Source organism: Microcebus murinus, chromosome 18 (genome assembly GCF_040939455.1).
Source record: "Microcebus murinus isolate Inina chromosome 18, M.murinus_Inina_mat1.0, whole genome shotgun sequence".
Classification (NCBI taxonomy): domain Eukaryota; kingdom Metazoa; phylum Chordata; class Mammalia; order Primates; family Cheirogaleidae; genus Microcebus; species Microcebus murinus.
In genome coordinates this window covers 50,009,309-50,035,743 of record NC_134121.1, presented here as the reverse complement: position 1 = coordinate 50,035,743, position 26,435 = coordinate 50,009,309, and the positions used below count along the sequence as shown (strand labels likewise).

General features: G+C 41.0%; 1 protein-coding gene across 1 annotated transcript in view; it reads left to right on the top strand.

Annotated features, from left to right (window-relative positions):
• PITPNC1 (phosphatidylinositol transfer protein cytoplasmic 1) overlaps positions 1-26,435 on the top strand; it is a 260,223-nt gene that overhangs the window by 135,541 nt on the left and 98,247 nt on the right. The window contains exons 5-6 of the mRNA XM_012747303.3: positions 11,302-11,390; positions 12,779-12,786. Of these exons, the coding sequence (XP_012602757.1) occupies positions 11,302-11,390; positions 12,779-12,786 (97 nt within the window). The remainder of the gene's footprint in view (positions 1-11,301; positions 11,391-12,778; positions 12,787-26,435) is intronic.

Below are 26,435 nucleotides of genomic sequence, written 5' to 3'. Positions count from 1 at the left end.
TCATCACTTTTTTTTTGAGACAGTCTCATTCTGTCACCCTGGCTAGAGTGTGCAGTGGCATGATCGTAGCTCATGGCAACCTCAAACTCCTGGGCTCAAGTGATCCTCCTGCCTCAGCATTCTGAGTAGCTGGGACTACAAGTGCATTTGCCACCACATCCAGCTAATTTTTCTATTTTTAGTAGAGATGGGGTTTTACTCTTGCTCAGGCTGGTCTCCAACTCCTCCAACTCAAGCAGTCCTCCTGCCTTGGCCTCCCAGAGTGCTGGGATTACAGGCATGAGCCTCCATACCAGGCCTATCACCACTTTTATCTAACACTGTGTGAAAGGTCCTAGCCAGTAGAATAAAACAAGAGAGAAATAAGAGGAAAGGAAGGAACAGAACGATCATTTGCAAATAATATGATTGACTAATAGAAATTATCTAATGGAAATTTTAGACTCTAGATAGCCATAAACCTCAATATGAGAATTCAGCAAGATTGATGGATATAAATCCATATATAAAAATCAACAGCATTGTTATACAGCCGGAGCAAAAATTGGGAAAATGTAAACCTTAAAAATTCCATTTTCAATAGAAAAAGAAACTTAAAGTTACCCAGTAATAAATCCATAAGATGTGCAAAATCTTTCTGGAGACAAACATAAAACATTTGTTGAGGACATTTTAAAAACCCTAGATAAATGGTGAAATATACTATATTCATGGATGGGAAGTGTTATAAAGTTGACATCAATTCTCAAATCAATTTATAAAGTTGATACAAATCTAATCAATATGCCAACCATGTTATTTTTGTACAAAATAAAACTAGAGAAGATAATACTAAAATTTATATGAACAATTTTGAAAAGCTGAGAAGTAGGAGGAACTTGTCTTACCAGATATCCTGGCCTTTTATAAAGCTATAGTAACTAAGGCAGTAGAGTACTAGAGCAAAGTTAAACAAACTCATGGAACAAAAGAACCCCCAAATAGATCCAAGCCATTATTCGTGCTTGGTACTTAACACAGTGAAGAAAAGATGAACTCTTCACTGTACGATGTTGGAATGATTGGGTTTCTAATTAGAAAAACAACTAGATCTCTATTTGATATCACACACAAAAATAAATTTCAGATTAATTTAAAACTTAAATGTGAAAAAAATTAGAAAAAATATAAGTAAATATCTTTATTATTTGGAGAGTAGGATAGGACTAATTAAACAAGACATAAATAAATGGACTGATTAATATTACTACATTAAAATTAAGAGCCTCTGCATAGCAAAAGACATGCACATAAAAAATTAAAAAATAAACCTTTGCATAGCAGAAAATACCAAAATTAATAGAACATCCCTTCCTGGAGGAAAATATTTGCAATATTCATATAGACCAAGGACTGTTATTCAAATATATTTTAAAAATTACTCTTATAGATCAATTTTTTATTTTTAAAAAATGACAAAATAATCCAGTCAAAAGATGGGCAAGGAATTGAATACACAATTCAGAGAAGAGGAAATGTGAATGGCCAATATATCTATGAACAATGCCCATCCTATTAGAAGGCAGGAAAACTCAAATTAAAATAGCAACAACATCCCATTTCACACACATCAGATTTGCAAAAGTCAGTAAGTCTGATAACACCAGGGTAGATGAGGATATGGGAAACCAACTCACTTCCAAGGCTGGCAAGAGGTATAAACTGATACCACCTCTTTAGAGAACAATTGACAACAATTAGAAAAGTTGAAAGTAATTGTACATTCCACCTAACAATTCTTTCTCTAAATGGAACCCTAGAGAAATTCTTGCACTATACAAGGAAACATTTACCAGGAGACTAATTCTAACACTGTATGTAATGGAAAATAAATGGAAACAATCTACATATTTGCGATTGGGAATACATTATGGTATATTCACACAATGGAAAATTCCATAGTAATTTAACTTAATGAACCAGATACCAGATATACTTTGATACATTTCAAAGGCATAACACAATGTACAATAGGTAAGCTGCAAAAAACAAACAAAAATATATTTATACACATATATTAATAGTATGATGCTTTTTATATCAATTTCTAGAATATACATACAATGACTACAGTTATATATATTATTTACAGATAACCACATATGTAGTAAAAGCATCAAAACATGGACAAGCCACCCTCAGGCTAGTGGTTATTTTGAGAGAGGGAGGGGAATTTTAAAGTAAATTGGGTGGAAAAATATAGCCTGGTTGCTGTCAAAATTGGGTAGATTAGTGACTGATTGAATAATCTAAAAGGTACAGATGATGGATAGTGTCAACAAAGAGAAAAAAATGTGTGACTAAGAAATAATGTGACTTAGTAATGTAACATAGAAATCTGAATTCAGCTCTACTAGATTTTTCTTAACCAATATCTGGCTAAACATCTAGGCATGTTTTCCAAAATCTTGGGAAACCCATACCTGGGAATGATGGTGAATTTGAAAGACTAAAAGTGAGGATCCAGGAAAACTTCAGTAGTTTGGAATTATGAGTCATTTTTTATCAAGATGAAATTAAATAGGGGCAGGTGTATGGTTCTATCTTTGAATCTAAAAATACTAATTGTATGAGATGAAGGATTTATAACTTTGCATTGGCATATTTGAAAGAAATATAGTGATTTTGGTTGAAAATTCAATATGAAGCAATTATATATATACACACACAAATATACATCATTATACACACACAAATATACATATCAAGACCAATGGGACCAAGACTAATGGGTAGGAATGCCAGGAGAAAGATTTAGGTTCAGGAAAGAAATGTCCAAGCATGCAAGCCATCTGACAATGCAATAGGGTGCCTTATTGTAGATTCTACTGTTGCTGGAGATGGTCCAGTATGAGTGAGACCCCATTCATCAGGGTGTCCTTGGGCAGATTCAAACATCAAATAGGTGGTTGAACATACTGGGTGGTTGGGTTAGATGAGAAAGCTAACTTGGAAGATCCTTCCAACCATAATTTTCTGTGCTCAAACTATGTATCAGATATTATCCTGATTCCCCTCCGGTGAGGCACAGAGAAAGAGGTCCTTTTATACAAGTTTAAACTAGGTCTGTCATTTCCTAATTTAAAAGGCTGTTGGCATATTTGGTAGAATATGGGCACATATTTTAGAACCAAGATGATTAGCATTTGGCAAGAGAGAAAGGAAAAAATTGGCATGACATAACTATGAATTAATATGATGAATTTTCATAATCAAAAAGAAAACCAAACCCATTACTTAGTAGTCACAACCTACAGCCACCAACAAGTCATGTGACTGCCATATCAGTGAGGCTGTTTTATAATTTGTAATTCATTAAATGAGTATTTATGGAAATCTACAATGTGCAACAAATTGTGTGGGTATTAGAGGGAATCCCTGAAGATGTGGCCACAGTCTTGCCTTCTGATCAAGGTAGGGCCCAAGGCCTGTTTGTTCCAGCATTTATGAGTCCATCTGCCCATCTCGTGTCTACAGGCAAGGGTTTTCCTGAGAGATGGACAGGCAGTAGCTAAGGTGTTTCCAGTGCCCATTTAGTACTTTACACAGAGTAATATCGTTGACCTGTGGACCTGGATTCACGAGCTGACAGTGAGTGGATTCTCTCCCTTACATCCATCTGTATGGGACGCTAAATCACATTCAGAAACTGCCTCATTGATTGATGACCCAAAGTAATTATTAAAGGCACTAGAAATATTCAGAGCCGGTGTAATCAGGGTCTACTCTCCAGTTAGTGTGGAAATCAGAAAATTGTTCGTAGGGGAGTTGGATTCAACAATGATTATTATCACCAAGCAAAGAGAAACATCCTTCTGTCAATAATCAGTCCACTTTGGCTGCCATGTAAGTTGTCCTTCAGGGCTGAGCAGGAGACAAGCCAAAAAGGAGGTGTGGGGCTCTCTCGGTCAAAGGTCTCAGTTGCCAGTAGTAGAAAATGAGTCTGGCTCAAGCAGAAAGGACACTTCGTGGAAAGATGGCGGCAGCCCACAGAATTATCTGGAGGCTTAAGAATGGGCAGAAATGAAGGCAGCTGCAGAAGGCAAGAGCCCAGTGATTACAACCTTCTTTAAACATAACCAGATGGCTTCATTCTGCCCTTACTGACCCACACCTCCACTGCCTCCAGCCATCAGCACCACAGCTGCCCAAGGTGCATCTGAATTGTCTCTTTTATCTTCCCATCACTTGTTCCAAAATCCCAAACATAAGTATCCCATCAGGATCCCAGACCAAGCCCTGGGCTACCAGTGAGTGGGGAGAGGAACTGCCACACTGTTTCCCAAAGTGGCTGCACTATTTTACATTCCCACCAAGAACGCATGAGGGTTCCAATTTCTCTGCATAATCACCGACACTTACTATCATCTGTCTTTTTGATTATAGCCATCCTGCTGGGTGTGAAGTGGTATCTCAATTTGCATTTCTCTAATGACTAATGATATTGAGCATCTCTTCATGTGTTCATTGACCATTTGTATTTCTTCTTTGGAGAAATGTCTATTCCTTTGCCAATTTTTTAATTGGTTCTAGTGTCCTTTTAAAATGCCATTCATCCTTTTAGTACTTGCCTCCCATTTCCAGGGATCGTGGAGTTGCTCCATCCTCTGGCCTTTCTTGCAGCACCTGACACACTGTTGGGTTCACAGTACATTTGAGTGGTTGCCTAATACATTTGGTGTATTAGTACGAACACATTAGTACATTTACATTAGAACGATTGCAGTAGTACACTTAGTGTTTGTGCTTGGGACTTTGATCTAGTGCAGTTAACCAAATAAGTGATATTTCTTGGCTTGTCTTCAAAAATCCTTGTTTCAGCTGGCATCCAAGGACAGGAGGCAAAATACTAATCAAACTCTGGAATAGTAATTCTAAATAAAATCTGTCATCCAGAAGCATATGAAGGTGGGCTTTTCTTTTGTCACCTTTTATTTTCGCTCTCGACTCCCTTCCCACTGCAGTCCAGGAGGGGAGGGAATGGGGTGGGGCAGAAGGGGCCTTGGAGAAAAGATGGAGGCTATTTTTAGGCTTGTTTTTCAGCCACGAAGTGTCGTGTTCTTCACCACCCCGGCTGCTGGATTAATTAGGCTGTGCTGGCAGCTGCCAGTCAGGGAGGGTTGCCAGCTTCTAACGGTGATTCCACCTAATGCCTGCATCGATTTGCACGGAGAGAACATTTTTCCTGCTAGGTGGCCTTGGTCTTCCATGGTAATCTCTCCTGGCCTCTGGTGGCTTTGGGTAGGAGAGGGTGAAGCTTGTGTAAGTCATGAACTCTTTTCAACTAGGCATGCAAAGCCACCAGCTGGTCCCATTACCTAATAGCTTGTTGGTAGGACCTTGTTGTCATGGCTTGGATCTTTCTCTCCCATTTCCTCTTCCTATCCTCCCAGCTCTCCCAAATCTGCTGGGCAAATAGATCCATTTTGCAGATCTTCCCCACAGTAAGCTCAGAGCCTAGAACTCAAGTGGCTTTGAGAGAGCTCACTGCCCAGGCAACAGGGAACAGAGACGATGTCAGAGGCATAGATTCTCACCTACTCATTTATTTCCATGCTATTTTCAAAAAATCTTCATGATCATTATTGACTTCTGGACATATAGAGATAATTTTCATTCCCAAAATATTTTTTGAGCACCTGCTATATGCCAGGTAGTATTCTAGGGACTGGGGATGCAACAGAACAAAGATCCCTGGTGGGACTTGCATTCCAGTCAGGAGTGACAATGCACAATTGCCATAATAAGTAAAAAGTGTTATGTATTTTAGAATATATAATTTTACATAGTATATAATTATTTATAGTATGGGTTGCATTATTTATATATAGGGAGGATATACATATATATTTTAGAAGGCAATCAGTGCTATGGAAGATAATAGAGCAAGTGAGGCGCTTCCTCCCGACACACTTGTCAGTCTGTGCTATTCCCTTCTGTTCCCATCTCAATATACAAGGACATGTCGGGCTCTCACACTACCAGCCCCCCCCATCTGCTCCCTCAACTACTCCCATTGGAAATCCTAGAAACGGAATGTTTAGGCCTGTTTAGGATCTTAGAGAGTATCCAGCCAAGTGGTTTTCCACCTTGGTCCTGCCTCACTGCCGAGAGATGATATGGACACGTGTGACCTCCTCACCAAGGGCTTCCCAGCACGCTGCTGTCCAAGCAGAGCCTTCCAAGAACCTGCCCAAGTCAGGCCCCTTTTCTCAGAATCCTGACATAGTCTTTTTAAGTAGGGAGGTGGGTAGTGGGGTCTGAGTGTCAAGTTCAAGGAACTCAATTTATGGACTGTCCCTGTGGGTGAAGCCCTGGTGATCTTGCCTCCCACTGGTGACAGCTGTGGTCCAGACACTGTCACCTCTTTACTGCCATGCAAAGAATTACATTAAGAGTACAAGTAAAAGACCAGCCAAAACAACCATTTAGAAGAGTAAGTAAATGAATCAGAGTAGCTGGAAAAGAAATTTAAAGACCTCAGTACAGAGAACTGGATGGGAGCAATTGATTATTATCAAACAATTGTCAAATGTCAGCTTTAAGCGCAAAGACTAAACAAAGGGTCAGAATATTCTTCATGGGCTATTTTGTGGCAAATGAGGATTTAAAAGTTGCAGAGTCCTATTTAAAATGAGCTGCAGTTATTTGAGCATAATGTCAGTGCAGAAAGTGGCAGGTTTTAGGTATGCTGTTTAGGAGAAAATCTTAGGACTGTCTTTTCTGCTGGTGAAGGTTTAAAGTCCAAGATTTCCAGTTAAGACCATCATAATTCTGACCCCTGTTGAGAAGATGAAATTAGACTCCATTTAGACCACATTTGGCCTAATGATATTCAAAACCTCCTGGAACAAATCCCAAATGAGCATAAATTACAATGTGAGATTAGATACCAGGGGGAATTTTATGATAATCTGGATTGTAAAGTGCCAAAAGCTTCTAATAGAAGGACAGTTTAGATTTTGGTTCCAGAAGCTCTTTATGAAGTCAATAAATACCCTAACCTAAGACCAGTTCAGACTTTGCCTACCCCTGGGGCCTTCTTATCAGGTCAGCTGTGATTTAGGGAACATTTGGGGAATCTATGAGATGAGAGATGATCAGGTTTCTAAACTTGTCACTGTGGCCATTTGGGCTGGATAATTATTTGGAGTTGGGGGCTGTCCTGCACCTTGTAGGACATTCAGCAGCATCCCTGGCCTTTATCCACTAGATGCCAGCAGCATGCCCCCCTGTTGTGACAGCCAGAAATGTCTCCAGACACTGCCAAATTTATCACAGGGGGCAAAAATCTCCCTGTAGAGAGAACCACTGCTCTAGGGTGACCAACAGTCCCAGTTTGCCCAGGACCTGAGGGCTTTCTTGGCATGTGGGACTTTCAGTGCTAAAACCAGGGAAGTCCCAGGTAAACCAGAGGAGTTGGCCACCATATATGTTCTATTTTATACCAAAGTTTAAAAGTAAGAAGCCAAACCTTCTGAAAATTCTTATGTTTGGGAGGCATTGACAAAGGCATGTGGGGGAATATGGTACAAGTGTGGTATCAGTCCATGACAGCATGTTTCTAGATTCCATAAAGGCCTTCAAGTTCTGTCCCTCTTCTTCCTCAGTTTCTCTAAAGCCCAAGCCTTGACAAGATGGGCTGTTGGGAGGCTTGATCCTGGCCCGTGGACCAAGAAGACAGGATTCAAACTTGCTGCTGTTGTTTGACACCTAGTAGTGAGTTTGAGTGACAGGTTCTTAGAATGGTAGGCTGTGTGACAGTATACATCATGAAAGTGACAGCCACAGCGGGAACTAATTTAATTCCACTTTCTTTGCAGGCCCTGATAAATCATTGCTGCAGGGAAAAATAAATTTTACTTTTTCAGACAAATGATTGAAATAATGATGCGCTCTGGGGAAATTGGTGGCTGAGAGAAGGTCTGTTAGTGGGCTTAAAAATATTTAAATAGCATATCCTAAAACTTGTTGCAAACGCCTCCTGCGCATGGCCTGGTAAATACCAGAAGGGCCCCCTTTCCAGACTAATTAGAAGAGTCACATAAAATTGTATGATTGTTTTTTTAGGCCATCTTATTGGAAAGGTATAATAATTTATTATAGTGCTGCATATCCTGCATAAGTTGGAGTATGAAACAGCTAAAATAAAGATTCTAGAATCTTGAGTCCTAATGAACTGTTTATGAACAAGAGAAGTCTCAATGTGAATGGAAAATTGCCAGTGTTGTCCATCTCCTTTCCAGAATATGATTGTTGCTTAGGAATGTGGTTCTTCTGCTGGGAAGCTTTTCAGGTGCTGCGGGAATGAGGAAAGAGGAGATACTTGGGCCCCAGAGTGCTACGCACAAGCAGCTTAGTGGTGTGAGGTGTGCAGCAGTGTAGATGGAATGCCTGCACACGGGAGAACAGTGGGGTGTGGGCGCTAATGCTGTGGGAAGATGCAGGCACTTTGTCTAAGCTAAACCACGCCTTGTTCGCTTTCAGGAGATTCTGCATCCGTGTTTTAGTCCATTAAAAGCACAAGAAAACCACTTGCCTGTGACTAAAATCCACAGCTTCCAACACTACCCGTTGGCATATTGCTATAGGCTCTGGGGGCCATTTAGGAAAGAACCCTCAGGAGATTTTGCTTATGGCCATTTCCCACAAGCAAGCCAATGTGATTTTCTTTCTCTCTTTTTATTTATTTATTTATTTATTTATTTATTTATTTATTTATTTATTTAGGAGACAGAGTCCTAGGCATGAGGGCAGTGGCATGACCATAGCTTACTGCAACCTCAAACTCTTGGGCTTCTGGGCTCAAGCAATCCTCCTACCTCAGCCTCCCGAGTAGCAGAGATTGCAGATGCACGCCACCACACCTTGCTAATTTTTCTATATTTCGTAGAGACAGAATCTCACTATGCTGCCCAGGCTGGTCTCAAACTCCTGATCTCAAGCAGTCCTCCCACCTTGGCCTCCCAAAGTGCTGGGATTACAGACGTGAGCTCCACTGCGCCCAGCCTAATTTTCTTACTCTTGATGTCAACCTGAGTTGCACTCCAACTTTAGTGACTGATAGAATAGATCACCTGCAAAAGCTATAACAACCCCTGTCAGGGAGCAGCCTCATCCTTTCAAGCAGTGTGAACGCAAGGTAAATGAGCAGTTACTGCAGAGATGATTTTATAGGAGTGAAAAATTCTGCGTTAGAGCAGCAAGAAGAATTGGTATGTGAATTACAAAACTGTTCCAGCTCACGACTCCCATTGCCCACCTGAGAACAATGGCCCTCATATGCCACCCACCCAACTTTGGGGGAGCTTTGCTTTCCATTTGTTTTAACCCTGATGAACAGCCCAGAGCCCTGGGTTAGGTCCAGCCAGCCATTGAGGATACATATTTGTCTTGTCAAAAACCAGGCCTGGATACTGTCAGACATAAGAGAAACAATTTGAGAAGACACACAAGATACACAGTATTTTACTGGCTCTGGCTGTCACATAGAGTCCATGTCCAAGAGGGGTTTGGAATTTGGGGTTCTATTAGCTCGATGTCCCGACTTTTCCTACTTATATCAGCTTGAAATTCAAAACTGCTTCTTGAGGTTTTTTATTGCCAACATGCAGCCCTGAGGAGCTGAGAGCCTACTCCATTTCCCTGGGATTGATCTCCTATTAGACACTGATGTCCTGAATGCTTAGTGGTAGGCACCAAAATAGGAAAGAAGCAAACGGTAGCCTCCAGAAAGACAGAAACCCTTGGTTATAGTGTTGGGGAAAACACAATCATGTAGATATATTTTAAGGAATAGATAAAATCATATATTTACATGAATCTTTAAGGAATTCTCTGAAGCTGCACTATTCTAAAAGGTTTGCCTCTGAAGAAAAACAAAATAAAACAAAACTTCATCAGTATTTGGTTTACAAAAGACCCTGGGACTTGTGCATTTGAGAATTTGTTTTCTGCAAATGGCTGCCCAGGCCCTTCCTCAATCCAGAGGATTAGTGCTGTTATTTTATTAGTTACCTAATAAACCACAACAAATTGCCACAAGGTAGGTGGCTTAAAACCACACAAATTTATCTTCTCGCAGTTCTAGGGGCTCCAAGGGAGAATCTGCTCCATGCCTCTCTCCAATCTTCTGGTGTTCCTGGGCTTGCAGCTGTGTCTATCCCGTCTCTGTCCCCGTGTGCCCCTGAGTCTCAAATCTTTCTCTCCTTCCTCTTATAAGGATACCAGGCAGTGGAGTTAGGGCTTACCATATATCCAGAATGACTTTATCTTATGATCCTTAACTTAATTATATCTGCAAAGACCCTGTTTTCAAATTAGGTCAGTTTCACAGGTACTGAAGGTGAAGACATGGACCTGTCTTTTGGGGAGACACAATTCAACCCACTACAGTCATTGAGGAGCTATATTTTGTTCCTCTTCATATCTCTAAATTGCTACTCTCTGTTGCTTTTGTCCATTTTTCAAAGGTCATTTTTTTTTTTTTTTTTGAGACAGAGTCTCGCTTGTTGCCCAGGCTAGAGTGAGTGCCGTGGCATCAGCCTAGCTCACAGCAACCTCAAACTCTTGGGCTCAAGCAATCCTGCTGCCTCAGCCTCCCGATTAGCTGGGACTACAGGCATGCGCCACCATGCCCGGCTAATTTTATATATATATTAGTTGGCCAATTAATTTCTTTCTATTTATAGTAGAGACAGGGTCTCGCTCTTGCTCAGGCTGGTTTCGAACTCCTGACCTCGAGCAATCCGCCCGCCTCAGCCTCCCAGAGTGCTAGGATTACAGGCGTGAGCCACCGCGCCCAGCTTCAAAGGTCATTTATGTGGGTTGCCAGGCTTAAGCCTGTCTTTAACATTTGTCTCCATTGCCCCCACCCATTGTTTGGGCTTAAATATCACTTTATACCACTTCCACCAAACCCCTCCCAGGAGACAAAGGCCAGGCTGACCAAACCCTCCAAACATGGTGCCTCCCAGTCCCTGAACTCTCATGTCCTTGCAAATCCAATCAAACAGAACAGATTCACAGAACTATGGAGTCCCTGTCTACCTTTACACGTTCTGAGAGCACATGAATATGCACAAGAAACAACTAGCTACGGTTAAAACTAGAGAGAGGGGGAATGGGTGGCTGTGGAGACGACAGATGCCTCGGAACTCTGATTTCTCCAGCAATTTATCCAGAAAGATGTGGTAGCACTGTGAGACTCTGAACAGACTCTAATTGTTTTTGTTTTGTTTTTCTTTCTTTCTTTCCTCTTAGCAAACTGCCTAGTTGGGCCAGAGCTGTTGTCCCCAAAATATTTTATGTTACGGAGAAGGCTTGGAACTATTATCCCTACACAATTACAGGTAAGTCTTTAGTACAACCAGTGTGCCACGTGTAGCAAAGGCCATGACATAGCGGTAGCTGCATTTCACTGATTTAGGGCTGACTATCCAAGCAGGGCCTTCTGAGAGCCCCAAAACATCTCCATCGTCCTCTACTCTCTTACTTCTAGGGCATCAGTGCTCTTCCTACCACTGAGACACAGGGATGGCAGGGAATGGGAGGAGGGGTTAAGCTAAGACAGTCCATCTTCCTTCTTAGACTGATTATAATAAATAACTATGGAGAAGGAAGATGAAGATCCTTTTAGTGACATTTCTAGAGGTTTTATGGTCTTTGTTTTCCAGTTTCCTCAATAATTCCCAGGTAGGCCAGGTGCGGTGGCTCACGCCTGTAATTCTAGTTCTCTGGGAGGCTGAGGCGGGCGGATCGTTTGAGCTCAGGAGTTCGAAACCAACCTGAGCAAGAGTGAGACCCAGTCTCTACTCTAAATAGAAAGAAATTAACTGGCCAACTAATATATATAGAAAAAATTAGCCGGGCATGGTGATGCATGCCTGTAGTCCCAGCTACTTGGGAGGCTGAGGCAGTAGGATTGCTTGAGCCCAGGAGTTTGAGGTTTCTGTGAGCTGGGCTGACACCAGGGCACTCACTCTAGCCTGGGTAACAAAGTGAGACTCTGTCTCAAAATAATAATAATAATAATAAATAATTCCTGGTAATTTTGGCATATGATTTGTCTATAAACTTTTGATTTGTTTATTTTATAGCCTCGCTCCCCTCCAAATTTGACTATAATTTGTGTAAAAGACTCTGTTGGATCTTTCTGCCCCAAACTATTTCCTTTGTTATTAGATAATATGGAAATCTTTAAGATCACTTTCCCTCTCATGTACTGCAATGATAATAAACTCTCTGCACTAAATGCTACACTAAAAACTGTGGCCAGAAAAATTTTGGTTTTGTTCCTGCTCTTGAACACACTAAAATTCAAGATCCCACTTCAATATCATCATAACAAGCTCTTATTGGTTATAAATGATGCTTTTCCACTCAAAAGATTTCCTTTGTGGTTAATGAAATGCACTACTGGAATTATTAGTCTTTCATTCTACTTTTATAATGCCAACTCTTTGGTTTTTAATTAGCCACAAACCTATAGGCTAATTGAATCTAGTCTTACTGTCTTTATCTGCCCAACCACAGTGTTATATGAAAGAATTTCAGTGCAAACATGGAGACATTTAGTATTTATGAAAGTTTAATTTTAGAAGGTTTCTGTAGCACATTTTTAGTAATGATAATTCATAAGTATTTGTTAATTCTGTGGCTTTATATTGTATATCAGCATGGTCTAAATCATTATTTTGTCTCTCTTCTTTCCCCTCTTCAAATGAACATGTGGAATCAGAATACACAGTAAGTTTTATTTAATTATTTTTAAATATTCTGTCTATGATCAATGGCATAATTGGAACTTCCCTTATATTACTTGTCTTATCAATGTAATAATTTTTTTAAAAAGAGGAATAATTCAGAATCAGAAATATTTAAATGTAGGCTATTACATAGTTATATATAATGCAATAATTTGAATGTTCTCATTTGTTCAAGAATATGAATGCTAATTTCAAGTGCCTTGATAGTCACTTTACATAATTGACTTTTGCTTGTAATTTTTAAATAGTTTGACTGCTTTATTGGTGATAGTTGGCTATAATAAAAGAATAGTTTCTAGCAACATGATATTAAAGAGATGATGGTAGTTACTGAGGGAAAGTAGGACTCACAGGCTGTGTCCTGATCCCTTAGGGGAGAACCTTGAAACTGGAAAGGTATATGTGCAAACTGTTTTACTCAGAGATCTGGATTGCATAATCTCTGTGACTTGATGAAATAACTAAATTTCTTCCCTATCCTAATAGTCTCTAAAGCTATTACTAAAAAAAAAAAAAAGGCCGGGCGCTGTGGCTCACGCCTGTAATCCTAGCTCTTGGGAGGCCGAGGCGGGCGGATTGCTCAAGGTCAGGAGTTCAAAACCAGCCTGAGCAAGAGCGAGACCCCGTCTCTACTATAAAAAGAAAGAAATTAATTGGCCAACTGATATATATATATAAAATTAGCTGGGCATGGTGGCGCATGCCTGTAGTCCCAGCTACTCGGGAGGCTGAGGCAGGAGGATCACTTGAGCCCAGGAGTTTGAGGTTGCTGTGAGCTAGGCTGACGCCACGGCACTCACTCTAGCCTGGACAACAAAGCGAGACTCTGTCTCCAAAAAAAAAAAAAACAGAGAGAACCTATAATATTATTGTCTATGGTATTTTCCTATGGATCATTTTCCCTAGTGCCCAACAGGTCAAGCTATCATAACAAAAAACTGGTTAACTGATCCATGATAAGAGTTGAGTTTTTGGTTTCAATCAAGACAGCCAAAGGAGGCCAGGCATGGTGGCTCACGCCTGTAATCTTAACACCCTAGGAGGCCAAGGTGGGAGGATTTCTTGAGCTCAGGAGTTTGGGACCAGCCTGAGCCCTGAGCAAAAGCGAGACCCCATCTCTCCTAAAGATAGAAAGAATTAGTGGGCATGGTAGTGTAGTCCCAGCTACTTGGAAGGCTGAGGCAGGAGGATTGCTGGCACCTAGGAGTTTGAGGTTGCTGTGAGCCAGACTGATGCCACGGCACTCTAGCCCAGGCAACAGAACAAAACCGTTTCTAAAAAAAAACATAAAACAAATGATAACAACAACAAAAACAAAACCAGCCAAAGGAAAGAGAGAGATGGTGAAAGAAATGGAGGAAAATAATTTATCATGCCCTTGGCAAGAGCATGGTACATGGCAGATCCTAGGTGCCTAATAAATAGCTATTGAATGACAGAATGAATGCATGAATAATAGATAGATATCCCCAACACAGTCTTTGGAGTCAGACAGGCCTGTGTGTCCTTTGGCTCTGCCACTTACTGGCTGGAGTTCCTAAGCAAGCAGCCCCTAACTGCCAGTACTTGAATACATGCTGATCCATGACTACATCCTCATCTATCCTCTGCAAAATAGAAAAACAAATAAGAATAATATTCAAAGTTTTTCATAAAATTAAATTTATTTCATCTAAAGGACGGTTGGTAATTATATACCCTCATACTTGGGTATTAAAATATCTTTTATGAAATTATAGGAACACAGAGCATTTCCTCCCCAATGTCTCTAACTCTGAAAAAAAGAGGTAACTCTATGGCAAAATGCAAATTTAAAACTTCTGAAATCAGGGAACTATTGCTCTAGAATAAGCACCTTAACTTTTCTGAACCCAAGTGTCTTCTTTTCTAAAATCAGGATAATACTTCCTTCCTCAAGCTGTAGGAGTCAATGATCTAACATAGAGGTTGGAAAACATTTTCTGCATAGGGTCATATTATAAATATCTTCTGCTTTGTGGGTCATACAGTCTCTTGTCACTGCAAAAGCAGCCGTAAATGGCATGTAAACAAATTGGCATGGTCATGGTCACCCAGGCAGCAGGCCAAATTTGGTCCGCAGGCTCGTTTGCCAACCCCAGATCTAATGCACAGAAAGCTCTCAGCACATTGCTTGTAGACAGCAGGCCATTAAATGGTTCCCTACCACCACCCCCACTCCCTAGTTCTATTGCTTCTAGCAGTTGCACAGTCATTGAGAAGTAGACTTTGGAATCGGTTGAATCTTGCTTCTAGCAAGATTCTAGCAAGACTCTTTAAGCCTCTACTTCCTCCTCTATAAGTGGGGAAAATGTAATAACTATCTCATAAAGGTGGTGTGAGGATTGTATTAAATAACCAAAATCTTAAATGATCCAAAATCTTAGCTTAATGCTTGGTGCTCATTAAATACTCAATACATGTTTATTGTCATATATTGTGCAATGCTGGAAGCTACCATCATTAAAATGTAAGTTCTAGGGGAGAATAAATTAGAATATATCTTAGGACCTTTCAGTACAGACTAGGTTGCAATGATCGGCCTGGAAGGTACTAGTTATCCTGGATATTATTTTCTTTTTTTTCTTTTTCTTTTTCTTTCTTTCTTTTTTTTTGAGACAGTCTCACTTTGTTGCTAGGCTAGAGTGAGTGCCCTGGCGTCAGCCCAGCTCACAGCAACCTCAATCTCCTGGGCTCAAGCGATCCTACCGCCTCAGCCTCCCAAGTAGCTGGGACTACAGGCATGCGCCACGCCATGTCTGGCTGATTTTTTTCTATATATATTAGTTGGCCAATTAATTTCTTTCTATTTATAGTAGAGATGGGGTCTCACTCTTGCTCAGGCTGGTTTTGAACTCCTGACCTCGAGCAATCCGCCCACCGCAGCCTCCCAGAGTGCTAGGATTACAGGCGTGAGCCACCACGCCCAGCCCAGGATATTATTTTAATTTAGCTATATCTGATGCTACCCTATGTCCCACTTCCCTGAAAACTTATGCTTGAATTTTTCATTTGAAATATAATCAATAGTTATGTGAAATAGAGAATTCTTCTCCATATAACTACTCCAAGGAAGCTATTGGTCCAGTGAGCTTTAGAATTAGGTCACCTTGATTTGACCCCAGAACAATGGCACTTATTCTTCATAAGCTCAAGCTCATGACAGAACCATGAAATGTGGAAGTTGTAGGTAACATTAACATATAGGTAATATTAACAGAGAAATGAAATGAAATGAAATTGTTTAATGATATTGTATTCATTTTTTAAGAATATATATTAAAGTGCTTAGGTTCTGAAAACTGCAACAGAATGGAAACCATGGGGATGGAAACCAAACCATCCCCCTGGAGCTTTGAGTTTCAAGACAAGGCTACAGTCCCCAAGGCAGGAAACAGAAAGAACAGGACACAGCACTCTTAGGCAGGTTACTCAGTGGATGTGGTGCTGGGGAGATAAGATTGTCAGCCTTAGTAAATAAAAATACAGGATATCCAGTTAAATTTGAATTGTCAGATAAACAGTAGATAATTTTTAGTATAAGGATCCCTCAAATATTGCACGGGGCATAGTTATGCTAAAAAATTGTTGTTTGTCTGGTAATCAAATGGAGGAGAGGTAGCTATATGGCAAAACTGGTCTCAGAGACTCAGGTACAAAACTCAGGTTATGAGAACAGGGGCACACCAGTGAGCTAAGGGAATGAAAGGCATGGGACGTGTATAACTCTGGAACCTGTCCTTGGAGTTGATATACCAAAATAACTCTAAGGCCAATCAGGTACCCTGTTGGAACAACTGGAAGGTCCTTCCTGCCTCGGTTAGGATTGGCTAAGTAAGTGGAATGGATTGAGCAGGGCAGAGTTGGGGAAAAGTCAATAGGAGCAGATGAATATAAAACTGTCAGTGTTTCAGGGAAGGCCTGTGTATATATGTGTTATAGTTGAAGTACAAACAGAGGGTCATAGGAGGGAGATATTCTGCTGGGGAGAAATATGAGAAGATTTCCTGGAGAAGGTGGCATTTGAGCTGGACTCGAGGGGAAGTAGAACTCCCCTGCAGAAGCCTGCTCTGCCTCCGTCAGCTCAGGCTGCTATAACAAAATGCCATGGACTGAGGGCCTTAAACAACAGACATTTATTCCTCACGTTGGGGAGGCTGGAAGTCCAAGAGCAGGCTGCTGGCAGATTCAGCTTCTGGTGAGGGGCTCTCTTCCTGCTTGGCAAGTGGCTGTCTTCTTGCTATGTCCTTACATGGTGAGGAGAAAGAGCAAGTTCTCTGGTCTCTTCTTATAAGGGCACTAATCACATCGTGAGGACCCCATGACCTCATCTAAACCTGACTGTCTCTCAAAGGCCCTACCTCCAAATAACATAACATTGGGGGCTGGGCATGATGGCTCACGCCTGTAATCCTAGCACTCTGGGATGCCGAGGCGGGCGGATCGCTCAGGGTCAGGAGTTCAAAACCAGCCCGAGCAAGAGCGAGACCCCGTCCCTACTATAAATAGAAAGAAATTAATTGGCCAACTAATATATATATATATATATATATATATATATATATATATATATATACAAAAAATTAGCCAGCCATGGTGGCGCATGCCTGTAGTCCCAGCTACTTGGGAGGCTGAGGCAGGAGGATTGCTTGAGCCCAAGAGTTTGAGGTTGCTGTGAGCTAGGCTGACGCCATGGCACTCACTCTAGCCTGGGCAACAAAGTGAGACTCTGTCTCAAAACAAAAAACCAAAAAAACCAAAACAAAACAAAAACATAACATTGGGGCATAGGGCTTCAACTTATGCATTTTGGAAGGACACGATTTAGTCTGTAATGTGCTAATTCCCAGCCCAGTGGGCATGAATCCTGGCTGCCTGGAAGGCAGGTTGTGGTGCTTTTAATGTCAGACCAGGGTCTAGATTTAATTCCCTGTGGGGAAGTCACATTGTTCCTAGCTAGTTCACTTTTATTTTCCATCTCAAATATAGGACAACTTCTCTTTCTGTCTCCCCAGTGAGTGAAGGATCCGGATTTTTCTCTCTCTGGCCCCAGTGCTCTCCTCCAGGCCCGCAGTGTGCATTTTGAAGGTGCCACCCCTTGACTTAGATTCAGACATGTTCTCACGCTTTCTGCCCACAACAGCCCCGGGGGAAGAACCCACCCTTCACTCTGACTACAGGGTCTACTCCTAGGATTTATGCCAGATACTTTCAATTGCCTTCATCTTTTTTCCTGTTTCAAATGCTTTTTAATTGGACTCTTTATCCCCTGATCCTTTAATCCTAAATACCTCTTCTTGATGTCTTTCCCAAGCTTTATATTTCCTGTTCTATGCCCCAAAGCAAAACTTACCCAATGTCAGACTCCCAGCTAGGATGACTGCACCCTACCCTTCCTCGGAGAGGCAGTCCCTAGGGCTCTAAAACCTCCAGACCAACATCTCTTCTCAGAAAGCATTAGCCCAGAGCACTAGTGTGTCCATACCTAGGATCCCCTGGGTCTCACATCTCACTGTCCAGACTATTTCTTAGACCTCATGCTGTCCTCATTTGTGACAAAACCCAGGTGAGAGAACTTTCTATTTAAGGCCATCTAAGGCTTCAGCATTGTCACAGTTATCAAGACATAAAAGCTTTTTCCTCACTGTGAGCGACTGTGTGTGTGTTTAGAATTATGGGAAAATGTCATTTGCCCAGGAAGTGGAAAAATATCTTTAGCTCGGTGATGGGAAAAATCTTAATTATACAGTAAACAAAGAACAACATGATGACAATTTTCCAGAGGACAGATCATTCTAGCAGTTCTTCAATACCGGCAGGTTCTTCTGAAGTTTTTAAAGTTGCAAAGGAAGGTGCCCGAGGAGACTGGCTGCCTTCCAGAGTAGTTGATTTTGTTTTTCTAGAGCTAAAAAATAAAATAAAATAAAAGTCTGCACTTGAAGATGAACATAAGTAGGCAATGTCAATTCAGCCTCAGTAGTAAGAAAGGAAAAAGGATTTTCTTGTCATTTGTAGGAATTTGAAAACTTAAGTTATGGAAAGCTGATAACAGTGACCTAGACTATGCAGTCTGTAAGTATATATTTTGCTGCAATGACTACCCTAGTCCACCTCGTTTAAGAAGAATGCAAAGAAGAGGCAATGACAGGCAGGATGCATCTTTCTGTTAGTTAGAATGGCGAGAACAAGGGCAGCGGTCAGCTGTCCAGTCTTACCCAGCATTTTAATTATTTAGATAAAAGAGGTAGAAAAATAAAATGGCAACAGACTGGGGAGAATGAAAGGACTCTTTAGTGACAACCTCAAATAGTATTGAGCCACAGTGAGAGATGGCACTGTTCAGGGTTGGTTTAGCCAGGGAAGAGAGTCAAGACTGTTCACGGTTGAGTGTCTACCCTCAGTCATCCAGGATGAACTCTGGTTATCTGAAAGCAGCTAAACTGTCTCGGATGGGAATGTCACCTCCAAACTGGGCCTTATCAAGCCAAAGAGTCAGTGGGTGCTCTGTGTGAAGACTGATAACCTCCGTTCCTCATGAGCCTCTCTCCCACTCCTTCCACTGAGTCCCAGCCAACGGGTGGTAGAAACCACTAAATTACATAACTAGGAAAGTTGAGACAAGTCCCAAGAAGAATATTTTTATTATACCAAACATCTAGGATTGTTTGGAAGGAAATAGAGAACAATATAGCCATTTAATCTAACATGTAAGCTAAGAGAATGAAAGTCCTTAAGTATCCCTTCTTTGGGGTGTTAGAGTCAGGGGTTAGCTGGTTAGGAAATAACTTTATCTCTACCTCACAGTTAACTCTGGATATTTAAGGGGAGTATCCCTTCTTTAGGGACTGGGACAAAGAAACAAGCCTCCCTCCAGCTTGGGGCGCTATGAGCAAGGCAGCAGTTAGGCACAGGCAGGACCTTCACAGAGAAGATGGTGGAGACACCAGCCATGGCATGAGACAGGTGTCATTGTAGTCAGAGCTGGAACACCCAATTTCAAAAACCTTCAAGGTTCCAGAGAATTTTTGTTGTAAAAAGCGGTCTAGAACCATTTGTAACTGCCATGTTAGATGTTGCACAGCCAATTAAGTAAGAGAAGGGAGCTAAAAAGATTTTATAGTTGCAGGACTTCTCACTTTACTATTCTAATGTACGTTGTGACTCTCCAAAGGGAACCGTATGTCTGCAACCCTCCCCTCACTTGTTTGTCCATGAGACCTTGGATTTTGTAAGGCCAATCTTCTAAAACTTGGGGAGTTCCAGAAACTTCTCTCAGGGTCAGAGCCATTATGTGTCCACTAAATATACTAGTGGATCAATTCTATTTCAGTGAATGTTATTTTCTTTTAAATTCCAATGAGCTAATATGCTGTCTGAAGATTACTACTACTCAAATACCAAAGTTTTTTGAAGAATGCCCAAAAGTAATACAAATGTTTTGTTTTTAGAATCAGGTGACACAGAACCTGTAAGTTCCATGTCAAGCAAAGTCCATTCTGTTCAACCCCACAGCAAAGGCAGCAGTACGTTGGGAGGGCAGTGAGTGTGTGCATTTGAATTTGTTTCCGTTTAGAAAATGAACTGGTGGCATGGGTGAGCCAGTTGCAAACCAGCTTATTCACAGATGTGCCACAGCCCTTGTGTGGGACCAGAACTTGTCTCCACATCTCAGCAACTCAATCAATTAGTGCCTGGTGAAGCAGGAACCTTGGAACAGCCAGTTTTGTTTGTTCAGATTATCACATTTCCATTTGCAGTAGCTGTTTCCAAGCTCTTCTTTGTACTTCAGAGAAAATTAATTCAGCCATTTTGAGGGGAGAGAACAGAAGATAAAACCTGCTCCTTCACCATAACACAACATAACATTTTTAAATTGTTTGCACTTTTTAACACCCCTCAAAATGACTTTACAGAGGGCAATCAGAAGAGAAAAATAGCTGTTTAAAGGAATATGCAAGAGGAGATTCTACTAGGAAATTCTCCTTTTCTTCTTTGTTGTTTATTTTCCATTTGGTGGTACTAAAAATTGGATTTCTCTTCTGCAATTTCCTAATGGCTGTAGAGTTGTGTTCTATTCAAGTTGGTGAGATCGGAATAATACAACTGGAAAGTTTTTGTGGGGCAGCTTTTTTCTGAAAAAATAAAATACATACAACTATGGGCATACTGAAATAGTCCATTTTAGTGATTAAATAAGGTAAATGCAAAATTGCTCTGATGTCTTTTGATCTTTCTGATCATTAAGATACTGTGAACTCTAGGCCGGGCGTGGTGGCTCACGCCTGTAATCCTAGCACTTTGGGAGGCCGAGGCGGGCGGATTGCTCAAGGTCAGGAGTTCAAAACCAGCCTGAGCGAGACCCCGTCTCTACCAAAAATAGAAATAAATTAATTGACCAACTAAAAATATATATACAAAAAATTAGCCAGGCATGGTGGCGCATGCCTGTAGTCCCAGCTACGTGGGAGGCTGAGGCAGGAGGATTGCTTGAGCCCAGGAGTTTGAGGCTGCTGTGAGCCAGGCTGACGCCACGGCACTCACTCTAGCCTGGGCAACAAAGTGAGACTCTGTCTCAAAAAAAAAAAAAAAAAGATACTGTGAACTCTACCCAGTAGTATATATCTTTACTATCCAGACAAAAGTGTTGCTATGAGAATGTAACCATCTTTTAGGTTCAGAATTTTAACACCGATAGTATTTTTTTAAGTGAGGAATTTGCCCAGTTTGTGAAAAGGGGTGATTCTTATAGTTTTTAACTATGAAAGCTTGCCATCTGAAAGTTCCCTACCTGGCCATATGCCTGCCTATATTTGGTGAAATCACTCTGATTCATTCCTATCTCTGTTATTTACATACAATTCTTTTGATTTGATGTGGTCTGCCTGTGTCTTTAAATTCTTGTCTTGCCTTTATTTTGTGTAGCTATCAGTATTCATAAGCATCCTCTGCTTATTTCTGCCTTGACAAGTCCAGCCCTAGATTGGATGAGCCTGACTTTAGTTTCCCAGCTCAATTTCTTAGAAGCACAAGTTGCAAACCATGCCCCATTCAGAAAACATGTTTCCATTCATTTATTTGGCCATCTCCCTCCTGGCCTTCCTTCTCCAGCAAGTTGCTGTTACTCAGCATGTCAGAGGATGAGAGGAGGCTCCATCCGTGGATGAACTAATGAATGAACAGAAGCCTGTGTGCAGGCTGTGTGGAGCAGCAGAGAGGCCTACGTGCATTTCCTTGCTGTGGCTGGAATACAAGCAGCTGTTTTCCGGCTGCATTTCAATGCTCTGTCTTCCACACACTCCCTTCCTCTCACCCTCCTCCACGTCTCTTTCAGATTCCACCGTTCCATTCCGCTTGGCCACAGTTTTCTTCCTATGCTGCATATATTTGGGAAGTCACTCTCTGATTCATCCTCATCTCTATTATTGACATGCAATTCCTTTTCTCCCTGTCCTTCTCTTTGCTTTAAAATTCTACTTTTTTTCTCTGCTTGAGTTCCTCTTCCCACTTTTCCGGAACTCTCTTCTTTGCAATTTTTTCCCAACTACCCTGTTACTATTAATATTACCACTGACCTTATCTCTATATAAAATCATACAAGGCCCTAAAAACCCAGAACAGCAAAGACAGCCCAAATAACCACCCCCCCCCCCGCAATTTCCTTTGCATCTTTGCCTGTGTGATGACTGAGGTTCTGAGTAGAGAGGGACAGATGATGGCCATACACCTTTTTGAAATTGGTATGTGTATTAAAGATCTTCTGTGCACAGAAACAAAATTTATATTTTGCTTTCCAAGTATGGGGCAAAATTTCTGACAAAATGGAAGGATAAAACTTTCCCAATGAAGAATAAAGAATGTTAAAAGATAGTTTAAAATCTAGGTGCCATGCACTTGCTATAGATAGAAAAAAAACAAAAAAAAAAAAAACAAAAAAAAAGAAAAAGAAAATCTAGGTGTCTACCAACTGTCTCTGCATAAACATATTCACCATCCTCTCTCTTCTATTTTACCAGCAACACAGGCTTTTCTCACTTACTTTCTAGTAGCTCCTGCCCCAGAGTCCTGGAAGCTAATAAACCCTAAACTCTATGCCTCCTCTCACGAGCACTGTGGAACATTCTGTATGTGAGTCTCCTGTTGGTGAAAGGTGGGAACATTTGCAAATACAGTCTTATTAATGATCCCCATATCAAGTTGATGTTCCCAGTATGGCCTTGGAGTACAGTTAATATGATAATATAGAATATAGCACCAGAGAATCGATGCCATCTCAGGGGATCTCCATTAGAGAGAAAGTCAAGGATAGACAGAGTTTCAGGCTCATGAATAGCAGGGAACACATGTTGCCTGCTGTCAGAACAAGAAGGCAAGAGAGGAACACATTGAGTTCCAGATAAAGGCTAAAAAGAAATGATCTTTTAAAAGCCTATAAATACTTTGTCAGTCCCAAGCCAGCTTCTCAATGCTTCCATTGAACATTCTTGACTCCAAGGCCCCTCATAAAGTGCTGCTCTCAGACTGGGAAGGATTTGGGCTGGTGACCAGGAATATGTGCTGAGTTGCCAGGCTGAGGGGTCTTCTCACTGAGTGGTTTCCAAACTGCCCTCCTCTGGGTCCAGGAGATTCCACAGACATGCCTCAGTGGCCATCATGTCCCTGCATGATGTTTTATTTGAAGAAAGAACTCTGATGCCAGTTACAAAGTGGTTTGAAAACTATAAAACTGTTATCACCTCTCAGATCCTGCCATGTTCTAAAGACCATGAGTAAGTGTGATGTGTGTGAGACAGGAACCACATGAAGTAGCAACTCCCAAACCTACCGGATCTGCAACTCTTCCATTCACTTAATAGATCTTGTGTTCGTCAGAGCTCGCCAGAGAGACAGACCAGTAAGGATGTGGATAGATAGATAGATAGATAGATAATAGAGCGATGATTGATTGACAGACACACAGACAGGTGAGAAGGATTTACTAGGGGGATTGGCTCATGAGATTATGGAGACTGAGAAGTCCTAGGACAGGCCATCTGCAAGCAGAGACCCTGGGATGCTGATTCAGTGTGGCTCGGTCCAAGTTCTAAGGCCTCAGAACCAGAGAAGCCGATGGTGTAACCTCAGCCCAGGGTTGGAGGTCCGAGAATCCCAAAGGCTGCTGGTGTAAGTCCTAGAGTCCAAAGGCTGGGGAGTCTGGAGTTGTTGTCCAAGGACAGGAGAGGAAGAGTGTGTCTGAACTTCAGCAGATAGTTCAATGTGTTCACCTTTTCTCTGTTTTTGTTCTCTCCTGGACCCCAGCAGATTGGACGATGCCCACTCACACTGAGGGGGGAATCTTCCCCACCCAGGCCACTCAGACTCACATGCTAACTTCCTCTAGAAACACCCTCCCAGACATACCCAAAATGCTTTACAAGGTTTCTAAGTCCTCCTCAATCCAGGCAAGTTGGCACCCAAAATTAACTATCATACTGCTCTTTATAATATTCTCCTCTTTAAGTTAAAGTGGACTAAAATTATGAGAATTTTGGAAAATTTTGTGACTTCCTTTAGAGATAATATAACTACTTTGGAATATCATTAAAATATTCATTTACTTTTTTCTTGGATTTGAAGTTTTTCTGTGTACTGAAGAAGTAGATATTTATTGCTAAATCCATGCATTTTGAAAATGTTTGTCACAGAAAGTTAAAGGACCTGATAATCCTCACTACTCTCCTCCATGAGAACATTTTGATGTCTATTTCTCCATGTTTTTCTGAGCATATGCTAGTCTACTTTTTTTTCCTTTTTATGTAAATGTAGTCATCCTGTTTTACACCTTGCTTTTTTAAGTCTTTAGAGTCCACCATAAAACACTTAGCCAACCTTCTACTGGTGGACTTTGGGTTGTTTCCAAGTTTTTATAGGTTAACAAATATTTTTTCACATCAGATAATTCATGCCCTTCCCTGGAGTTCTGGGCAGGGTTTTATAAACATTTGCATAGTAAGAATTAACCTAAGCCATCATATTTAAATTCAATTTTTGAAAAGTACTGTATTTTAAAGGTACTGGGATATTTTGGCATTTAAAGGCATGCCACTGTGAGTTTCTTAAATGAATAATTATTTCCCCAGTATATCTTTCTTGTTAACTCCTGTTTTTCATATTTTGGGTTTGCTTGAAGCCAGGCACGTCTTTCATGTCTGTCATTCAACAGATGCACACAAACACTTTCTCTCCTGTTACTGGCCACAGCACATACCAAATAGCAAAGCCTGTGTTTTTAACATCTGCTCTCCTAGAAACACTTGTGTGCTTTCCTGATACTCAAGAGACACCATGAGATTAGGTCACAAACATGAACTTCAGAGCCAACCTGGGCTGAATCCGAGCTCCCTCATGTATCTATTGCATGACTTTGAGCATACTGCTGGACTTTTCTGTGCCTTTGTTTCTTGATCTTCATTCTTCACATTGATTGTATACCTTCATGTAGCTGCATGAGAGGTAGTTAGTTAATAGATGAATTAATATATATCCAATACTTGAACCAGTGCCCATGGATAGTAAGTATAGTATGAACACTATCATCATTACTCCTCAGTTTGGGGTCATGTCTGTCTGTCCTTGACTGGACATGTGGAACATCAACTGTGTTTCCCTTGGATCATCTTTTAGGTATCCCAGAACCTTACAGGGTTAAGAAACACCCCTGGGCAATAACAAGTGTTGTCAAGTGCGTGGAGAAACTGGAACCCTCATACCTTGCTGGTGGGAATATCCAGAGGTGCAGCTGCTCTGGAAGGGTACACCCATCTGATAGTTCCTCAGAAGGTTAAACATAGACTTACCATATGATCCAGCTGTTCACTCTAGGTATTTACCCAAGAGAAATGAAGACATGTGTCCAGACAAAAACTTATACAAGAATGCCCATGGCAGTATTAGGCATAATAGCCAAAGAGTAGAAACAAATGTCCATCGGCTGATGAATGGATGAATCATATGTGCTACATCCATACAATGGAATATTGCTCTGTCAGATAGAAGAATGAAGTACTGATACAGGCCACAGCGTGGTTGCATGTTGAAAACATTATGCTAAGTGGAAGAAGCCAAACACAAAGGGCCACATATTATATGATTCCATCTGTATGAAATGTCTACAATAGACAAATGGTAGAGACAGAAAGTGGATTAGTGGTTGCTTACAATATGGTATTGGGAGGTGGGAAGAGGGAAGTGACTGCTAAGGGACATGGGGCTTCTTTTTAGGAAGATGGAGATGTTCTAAAATTAGACTGTGGGAATGGTTGCACAACTCTGTGAATATACTAAGAACCATTAACTTATATACTTGAGATGGGTGAATTATATGGTATGTGAATAAAGCTATTAAAGTAAAAGGAAAAAATCAGCTCCTGAGTTTGAGTGGTGGGGGCTCCCAGATTCCAGCAACTTATGGAAAGTAAAGCATCAGGAGAGAGGCCTGGAATCATTTTAACAAGCTCAGCAAATGAGGCATCATTAAGTAGGTTTTAGAAATGCGCTGTTATAGAGAATATTATTTTTATTTTACACTGTAAACTGGTAGAGGAGGATTACTACCCTTTAGCTTATAGTTTTTGC